The 10105-nt window shown below is 35.7% G+C and overlaps 1 protein-coding gene across 1 annotated transcript in view; it reads left to right on the top strand.

Annotated features, from left to right (window-relative positions):
• Positions 1–9035, top strand: part of STXBP5L (syntaxin binding protein 5 like) — a 360126-nt gene extending 351091 nt beyond the window's left edge. The window contains exons 25-28 of the mRNA XM_039248873.1: positions 3231–3396; positions 6102–6213; positions 7869–8089; positions 8641–9035. Coding sequence (XP_039104804.1) covers positions 3231–3396; positions 6102–6213; positions 7869–8089; positions 8641–8682 — 541 coding nt within the window. The 3' untranslated portion in view covers positions 8683–9035. The remainder of the gene's footprint in view (positions 1–3230; positions 3397–6101; positions 6214–7868; positions 8090–8640) is intronic.
• Positions 9036–10105: the final 1070 nt, after the last annotated feature.

The following is a 10105-nucleotide window of genomic DNA, read 5'->3' as shown; positions in this document are numbered from 1 at the left end:
AAAGGAGAAATAGACTGATCTGGGAACAAAAACTTGGGGCTCTCTCTATATTTATGTAATAGAATAAAAACAAAATCCAGTAGAGGAAATTGAGAGGGAGTCATCAGAGATATAGGAAAAGGACAAGAATAGCTTCATGAAATAAAAATGATAGAAGACTATCCATACAAAAGTAGAAGGCCACCAAGGCAATATCAGGAGGTAGACAGATATAGCTGAGAGCCAAAGAGTTTGAGTAGAAGAAAAAATACTCGGCCTGGTCTCGCAACTAGTAGGATATTAGTGATCCTTGAGAATACAAATCTTAGTAGCATAGTGGAGGCAAAAACTAAATTTTCAGTGGAGCTAGAAAGAGGCAGTGGTATAGATCAGGAGGTGACAAACTACAGCCCACAGGCCATATCTGTCCTGCCCTTCCTCTCGTCTAACATTGTACAGCTGGCAAGCTAAGAATGGATTTTACATTTTAAAATGTTGAAAAAAATCAGAGAGTATATTTCATAACGTGAAAATCACATGGAATTCGAATTTCAATGTTCATAAATAAAGATTTTTTTAACGCAGCCACACCCATTTGTTTACATATTGTCTAGCTGCTTCCTCATGACAAGGCAGAGTTGAGTAGTTATAACAAGAGACCATATGGCCTACAAAGCCTACAATATTTACTATCTGGCTCTTTAATAAAAGTTTGCCAACCCCTGGTATAGATTATTCTTTCAAGAAACTTTGTGGTAAAAAGAGTTATGAGAAACGGGAAAGTAGTTCAAGGGCAAAACTTGGCTTTCAAGAGAGTGTTTTTATTGTTAGATTTTCTTTAATAGAGGAGACATAGTAAATCTGTAAGCCAAGGAAAAGTAGAGAAAGTTTAAAAAAATTAAAAACAATCATTTATTTTCTGATCATTCTCTTAGATATTTCTGATCTCTTTTTATCTGGTTTTTCTTTCTCAAACTATTTTTCAATATTTGTCATGAAAATCATTCCAGTCTTGTTTGAAAATGAAGACTTAACTCCTGGCCATGCCTTAGTTTTGAGGGGGAAAAAAGTGTGTATCACACATACCCTCCCCTCCCAAGCTCACGTTTAGTAACTGAGAATTTTTCTTTTAAGTTAAAAGACATTAAACTGTTGTCACAATCGAGATTTTTAGTTTGATGGTGATTACTGTTTTTACAAAAATTTAGTGGGTCTTATTTTCTCAAATGGTATTGACTATATCTGAAAATTAATTTCCATTTGAATAAATATGTGCTACCATCTACATTTATGAGGAGGGAAATTTCTTGAGAAATGAAAAATAGTTTCATAAAGAGGAGTCATAGCAACAAGAGTTAAGATGCTATCTGCCTTCCTCTCCTCTATTTAAAAACTGCTTTATATGATAATGTCTTCTTTGATATTATGTCCTAGTGGAAAATCTTTATGTGTTCCTGAGGATCTCAAAAATATTTAAAGGAAATTACTTTGGGATGATTTTAGTAATATGTAGCTTGAAGAACTGAATCCTTCAAATTGGCATGCTTCTGACCTTGATCATCTTCCCATGCTAAGTATTTTCCTAGATCATTCCAGATCCTATCAGAAATTAAGTATACTGAGCCCATTCTTTCCAAGACCTAGTTTTCTGGTAGTTGGCAGGTAGCTAATGACTGCTTACATGCTAATGTACCCATACCTAGAAAGTAGTGGAAAGGGATACAAGAGTCTTATCTATAAATGAGTTCTTAAACTTGGCTTTAAGTGAAAACCATTGTTAGTTACATGACACTATTTCCTTATAAAGTGTCTCTGCACAGAAAAAAGTCTAGTTTTTCAGCTTTAAAAGCACATGGTTCCTAGGTCTTAGCAAGTAAATTGCTCTTTGCCTTTTCCAACCTAAAGTGATTAAACCATTTTTGTTTTCTTGGCTTATTTTTATTATGCTACACAAACAATGCAGCTTATCAGAAAAGTCCTTTGGAATCCCTTCCCCACCGCCACCCATTAATTTCAGAATCTATCATGGAAGTCTGTTTAACTGGGTTTGTTTTGGCTCACAGCCTAAAGACCTTAATTACTTATAAAATATTAAGTCTTTGAAATCCAGTACATATTTTACACTTACAGAATACCTCAGTTCATGCAAACCACATATCAACTGCTCAATAACCATATGTAGCCAATGGCTACCATATTGGACAACACAGTGCTAGAACCTCATGGAAAGCTTGTTCCGGTTGCACAGATTTCAGATCCTATTCTGTATGGTAACGTTTTAGGGCTTAACTTGTAATAACAAATTACTTTCATAAAAGAAATCAGCATTTTTCTTCAAGGTAGTGGTTTTGTGACCTGGGATAATTTAAAATCATTATGCACACCAGTATCAGTTGAATAATTTCAAAGCTTGAGATTTAATGACAAGTTTGTTTTTCTCCTTTTGGTATTAGAGGTGTGATTTATAAGCAATGAGACTAGTTTCTTCATTAGTTTGCAGAACTGGCTGTTGTGACCATATCCAAAGGGAAATTCTGATGACTATTTAAGCAAAATCATGGGCTACCACATAAGGATAAGACTATAGCTATTTGGTAAGACACTGGAGATGAGTGGTATTCATTTGGCTATGCCTAATTCTGATCTATTATCTATAACTTATTCTCATTCCTTTACAGCCCTAACCGTTTATTTACTAAGCATGCCTTCAGCACAGGTGTCCTAAGTCATAGGTAATTTTCATTCCCTGTGTATAGAGGGAGTAGAGGAAGGGGGAGTAAAGCCACTCCATTGCCAGGCACAGCGAACTGGATCCATTTCATGTCTCCATCAGTGCATAACCTCCTCAGACTCAGGAGTTTTGCCTTAAAAGGAGACAGTAGACCAAGTACTTTATTGCAGTAATTCTTCTCTCATAACCAAAGACTACAACCACATTGTAGTAACCTGTGAAATGCTGCAAAAAGTATTCTGAAATTGCTGGTCACTGCATTTAATCCACCCTTCAAAATATTTGCTAAGTATCTGTGTGGATTAAGAGAAAGTACTGGGCCCATGATTTTTTGTGTGTATATGATTTTATGTGAAAGTCTAGTTTTGTACCACTGAGACTTCAAGAGAATAAAAAGAAACAACCATTAAATAGTGGTATAAAAAGAACTTTTTATGTAAGAAACTGTACATTTTACACAGAGAAATGAAAACTTCTAACAACTTGAATATGAAATGTGGATTTGCTTTCTTCCGTTCAGCCTACCTAGTCTTCGCCCAATGTTGGATGTTAATTATTTGCCACTGACAGACATGAGGATAGCACGGACGTTTTGTTTTACCAATGAAGGCCAGGCATTATACCTCGTCTCTCCCACTGAAATTCAGCGGTTAACATACAGCCAAGAGATGTGTGATAATCTACAGGTAGGTCAGACACATTTATGAATAAGCATTGGACTTGGTTGTAAAAAGAGAACAAGAGGGATATCTAAAAGCTAAATATTATTGGGCCAGGCAATAAATATGCCTTCCCTAGATATGTTTTGAATATATGTTCATCATTGTGACCCTGTCAAGTTTAGTGTGGGTCTAGGTATACACAGAAAATAATTAGAAAAAGAGGGGGACTGATGGGGAGTATGCAAAGATCATACACATTAATGGTTGATTTTTTGTTTGGTTATTTTATTGTTTGTTGTTGGTTTTCTTTTCACTATGGGGAATAGTGTTTTATCATAGCAGCGAGAAGAGCCTTGAAACAGAATAGGTATCAAAGCTTAGCAAAACCTTGGATAACCTCATACATTTCAAAGACATACAAATGTGAGTAGGTATCTTTTACCTGGAAAATAAATGCCCCATTAGAAAAAAAAATAACTCATTAAGATATTTAGATTCTGAAATATATTTTTAATAAATGTCCCCTATTAATCCCTTTACTCATATTATCATTACTGTAATTATTTTTGTTACTATGTGACTAAGTAAAATGGAAGCCTACTTTTAAAAAAAAACCAACCTTGGATAACCTAAAAGTGGTTACAAAATTTTAAAAGAGCATCTTAGAGATTTAATTAGTTCAACTCCTTTATTTCACAAAACAGAAAACTAAAACCCATTCATTTTAATACAGAGGTTGAAAGTATAAGCTCTGAACTATTTAAGTTGTATTTTGCCCACTTGCATAACTTTGGGAATTTTACTTAACCAACCTGTACATTCTGCCTTGGAGCACTGTCATGAGAATTAAGTAAGAACTGAGCACAGTGCCTGGAATATAGTATGTTTTGAAAAATAATAATGTTTCTATTATTGTGTTCAACAAATGTTTTTTAAGTGGTTACCATATGCCTGGTACTTGTCTAGATTCTAGCTAAGATAAAAGTCTCTACCTGCTAGGGTGGAGGAAGACAAGTCAACAGACAACCACCGTACTCTGTGAAAGAGACCGTCTGTATGTGGCTGTGCAGCACTGAGGAGACATGGAACAGGGGCCCCTGGGTTGACGGGATAGCAGGGAAGGCTAGTTAGAACAGGATTGTAAAGGGTAAATAAGAGTTGTCTATAGTGGTGGATGGCTGGGAATGGAAAAGGAAATTATATTCTTGGCAGAGTAGTGGCATGCAAAAATCCCAGGGGTTCAGGAAACTGCCAACAAAGTGCAGAGTTAGACAGCGAAAAGGGTGGAGCAATAGTGCTGGAGAATTATTCAAAAGCAGATCTTGGAGCACTCTGTGAGCTCCTTAAGGAATCTGGCATTTATCCCAAGGGGAATAGGAAGTTATCAAAAAAGGTTTAGCAAATTTGTTTATTAAAACTAGTATTCTGGTTGCACGTGGTTTTGAAGAATTTGAGAGAACAATTAGGAGCTTTTTTAAAAAAAAATAGGGGCACCTGGGTGGCTTAGTCGGTTAAGCGTCCGACTTTCGCTTAGGTCATGATCTCGCGGTTCGTGGGCTCGAGCCCCGCGTCGGGCTCTGTGCTGACTGCCAGCTCAGAGCCTGGAGCCTGTTTCAGAGTCTGTATCTCCCTCTCTCTCTGACCCTCCCCTGCTCACGCTGTCTCTCTCTCTCTAGCTCCTAGAAATAAATAAAAATATTAAAAAAAAATAATTAAGGCCAAAAATAATAGTGGCTTAAAGTAAGGCAACCAGCAGTGAGAATGGAGAAAAGTTAGCGGATTCCATAGTAATAAAGTATAATCAGTTGGATTGGAAGGTGTGAGATGTAGCAGTGAGCAAAAGGAAGGAATTAATAATTATCTTTGGGTTTCTGGCTGAGTAAATGGTGATGCCACTTCCAAAGACAAGGGATCCAGGAGCAAGTGTGCAGATCTGGTAAGAAGTGAGACTCATGCTGCAGGTTCATGGACAAACTGATATTAGATCACAGATCTCTTGACTTTTGGTTGAAGTTCTTTCCTCCTTACCAATGTTTTTCAAATTTTGGTCTGCTTCAGAAAGACCTGAGGAGCACATTAAAAATTTAGATAACCAGAAGACAGTTATGTAGATTCTGACTTGGTATGTGTGGAATGACGCCCAAGCATCTGTGTTTCTAACAAGGTATTTCCCGAGTCATTCTAAAGCACATCAAATATTGAAAACAATTGTATCTTACTATGCAGCAGCTGCGTATTTTGACTCATTTGTCTTGAAACATTTCCTAATTTTGTACTTCATATAAAAACAAATCCAAACTTCCTTCATATAACCCCAAAGGCTTCCTACTTCATAGGAAATAGTCCATGCTTAATTCAGGAAAGGGAGTTCAGACAGGCAAGAGGTTATAGTAATTGAAAAAGGAAAAGCATCCCAGACTGCAAGTCACTGATCAGATGGAAATTAATCCTAGGGTAAATATATTAACTTCTCACGCTTTCTAACTGTAAAGGGGAGAAGAGAAGAGGGAGAAAAATGAAAAAATTAGGATGTCAATTACAGAAGAAGGGAAGGAAAAGGAGGTGGAGAAAGAAATGCCAGAAAGAAAACTGAGAGCAAAGCAAAAATCACGAGGAAAATAGATGGAAACCAGATTGTCTTTTCATTATGTGAAAAGACACAGTATTTTATTATTATCATTAATTTATTTTTAGTTGCTCTAATGCTTTTTTGTTTGATTTTGACACAGGACATGCTAGGAGATTTGTTTATTCCCATAGAGACACCAGAAGCTCAAAATAGAGGCTTTCTCAAGGGACTGTTTGGTGGAAGTGGACAAACGTTTGACAGAGAAGAGCTCTGTAAGTAAACTCCTGATTATGAAACTGTATCACAAAATAGAAGATGTGTGTGTGTGTGTGTGTGTGTGTGTGTGTGTGTGTGTGTGTATAACTTAATGTATGATCTCAAATTCTAGACTAGGGTTTTTTTTGCTTCAATATATTGAAAATTATTTTTACCAAATATGAATAAAGTTGGTTACTTAACATTAGGAAATGGTTTAATAAAAACAATGCATGCAATTCATACAAATAATTAGTAAGCTAATAAATATATATCATTTGCAAATAGATCATACCCACAGGCAGGTGAAGCTATTCAGTTACTGAATTCTGGTAAAAATGTTTATGGATCTGCCGCCTTTAACCACTGCTGGGAAACAGATTCTTTATCCAGAACACAAGGTTTATCAATGCTACAGAATAAATTACTTTAAAATTCTTCCAGTGAAACTTTGACAAACAATAATTGAAAAGGAGTAGAAAGATACTAGGGAACATTTTCAGAAAGAAGAATATGTTTTCCAGAATATCTCACCACTATTTAGGCTTGCAGATCAAAACTCCTTTTCTCTTGAACTTTTAACTAAGCAAAAGATCTAGATGCCTCCATATGATGGAATATTATTCAGCCATAAAAACAAATAAAGTCTGATACATGCTGCAACATGAATCATACTTGCAAAAATAAGACTAAGTTAAAGAAGGAAGACAAAAAAAAAAAAAAAGACCATGTATTATATGATTCCATTTATATAAAATGTCCAGAATAGGCAAGTCGATAGAGACAGAAAGCAAATAGCGGTTTCCAGGCACTGGGCAAGGACAGATGGCTAATGGGCACAGAGTTTAAACTTTCTGGAGTAACAAAAATGTTCTAAAATTAGATAGTAGTGGTAGTTGCACAGCTCTGTCAGTACACTGAAAACCACTGAACTGTATACATATATAAAGTATGTGAATTATGTCTCAGTAAGGCTCTTATTTAAAAAAAAAGATCTTAATTCCATTCCTAATGTTACATCCTGAGAATGCTCACCAAATTTCTACCAAGATAGCTGTCTTTCAATTAAAAACTTTCTAAAAATTCGTTAAAATTAACTGAACTTTGTAAATTATAGACAAAATATTATTCTTTTATAAAGTCAGAATTTCAACATATGTATACTCGTGTCCATCAGGCATCGACCCTGTTCTTTAGTATTTTACTTCCCCTCAACACACAATTTAATACAGTAACAACTGAGGCCTACAGAGGATGACAGTGAGATCAACAGAGATGGTAGGAACAACGACTTAGGCAGAAATTTAAACAAATGAACTGGCCCAAGGTTGGGACATATCCTAATATAGGTTAAATATGAAATCACCTATATTGTGAGCTCCCATTTCAGCAATGTCAAGAAATACAGTGATGCCATATTGCATGGAATCCACACACATACGCACAAAGACAGGCAGTAACAATACCGTTACCTCACAGTCTCAGTTTCTTTTATAGGTGGGTAAATGCCAACATCTCCAAATATATATCTGTGATAGGACCAAGTATGTCTCTCTCTCTCAGTGAGAATTATGATGATAGGATTTAATGTAAGTACTTTGGTGATAAGCTTGATTATAATCATTTGAATTACTGACAATGGGTTTTAAATTGCTATGGCTTGAATTCTCAGTTGGGGAAGCTACAGCAGGAAAAGCATCACGCAGCCTTGCACAACACATTCCTGGTCCAGGTGGTATAGAAGGGATGAAAGGTGCGGCCGGAGGGGTGATGGGAGAGCTGACTCGTGCCCGGATCGCACTTGATGAGAGAGGACAGAGGCTAGGAGAGCTGGAGGAGAAAACTGCAGGCATGATGACCAGTGCGGAAGCATTTTCCAAACATGCACACGAGGTAAACTGCTTAATAGAGGAAATTTTATCCAGCAATAGCTTTAAACATTCAGGTCCCACCTGAATGCCACTGTAAGTGATCCTGCATGAGAGCCATGGCATCTTGAATCTCATTATGACTATTTTAATTCCCCCAGTATTTGGAAGAAACTGTTTTTAAATACTGTAGTAATACTGCTTTACCTTAGGAGATTATTTAAAAGAAAATTATTCATTGGCTCTGATTTATTGTATCTATACTGTGCACCTGCTACTAGAAAGGTGCTTAGGTACATTACATAATTCCCCCTCAGGAAAAAAAAAAAAAAAAGGTGTGAGAGGCACCAGAAGCGGGAATCTACACACTACTTTTTGCTTCAATCATTAAAAATCAGCTGAGTCTTTACAGCTTATTTTTTAAAAATCTTTTTCATATGTACCTTATTCCAAAAAATGAAGTTTTCTGAATTTTGTAATTTAGTTAGATATGCATGATTAGCTCATATGAACTTGCTTTGATTAGTACTTTTAAAGACTTCTAAAAACATTTTATTGTGACTATTTTCTTTGCAGTTAATGCTGAAATATAAGGATAAGAAATGGTACCAATTCTAAACTTCTAAAGAAGCTGTTGACTGCTTTGAGAAACCATTATTCAGGGAAACCAAATTTATTCCCAGCATCACTACTCAACTTGCTAGAAGCCAGTTTCTTCTACAAAATGTTCCATTACAGTCCATCTGAAGTTATCATAAGGGAAATTTATTAGAGACACTGTACAACCCAAAGGCTGGAACCCTGGTTAAAATCCCAAGACACAGCTGAATTTGCCTTTTCCCAGCGTGGAATGGAGCTATCATCTTGGCATGTCATTTGCTAAGGATTTACATTTAGGAACTACGGGGAGTCCTTCTGGTTTGAAAAAAATCCTGTACAAACAAAAGCATTAATGCACTTAATGAAAAAAAAAATCTTTGCATGATAAATTAACATCTTAAGAGGAAAAGAAAAAAAAAACAAGCATGTTGTGACAGAAGAAAAAAGATTTATGGCAAACTATTTTTATAAATTGGGCCACACCTGACAATTCAAAAAATCTGCATTAGAAGATATCAGTGTATTTCAAGTACATTTGCCATACCCAAGTGAAAAAGAAAAGAAAACCAGAATTTTCTTCTCATCTATAACTTTCATTATACTATGACATTATTGAATTCTTATGGCAAGAGTCTGATTAATGTTTCTCTCTCCATAATATTTTACATCATCACAGTTATCAGTCATAATCAAGTATTACCAGTATATTAAATTATTCCTAACACAACTATTTCCATTTCTATCATCTCCAGAACAAGTTGCTATTTTTAGTCATAAACCATGCAGGGCTTGGTCACCTCAAAGCATTTTTTCAGTCTGGCTTGTGCTCTGTAGGGGAGTTGATGAAAAGTTTGGGGAAACTAGACTATAGGAAGAATGAAGTTAGCTTTGAGAACTGATTTCACACACTCTGGTTTCAGTTTCTAAAGTGGTATATTTTCAATGCTCCATTTGTATCTTTGTCTGCCAATTACACAGTATATTACTGCTCAAGCCCAGTGGGGTCTTCAATCCAAAGGTGCTCTTGCAGCCTGACACTCACAGACCAAACTGGTCATTCTCTTCAGTATGATTCAGTAAAACCTCAGTTCATGTTTTGGGAAAGGGATTCTGATTTATTACATTTCTGACTAATAAGGGCTTTCATTAGTAAACTCTTTTTGGTTCAATACTTATTATTGAAAATCTTTATAAATTGTTGCAGTCTTGGCCTTAGTCACCATCATGGACAACAGAAATATAGAGAGAGTTTAATGATACGAAAATCAATAATTTTGTCACTAATAAGCCACAAACTATGTCAGTAGACACCAAACACCTACTCCTTATTAAAAACTTTAAAAGTGGGATAAAGAATATCCTTAATATGATAAAAGTTCTCTATCATAACTCTAACAGTGAACTACTAAAGGCAAAAGAACGAAAGAAAGAAAAGAAAGAG

The sequence above is a fragment of the Hyaena hyaena genome, unplaced genomic scaffold, assembly GCF_003009895.1.
Source record: "Hyaena hyaena isolate Hyena2069 unplaced genomic scaffold, ASM300989v1 scaffold_321, whole genome shotgun sequence".
Lineage (NCBI taxonomy): Eukaryota > Metazoa > Chordata > Mammalia > Carnivora > Hyaenidae > Hyaena > Hyaena hyaena.
Note: the sequence above shows the minus strand (reverse complement) of the source record. Positions and strands in the feature narration are given on the sequence as shown.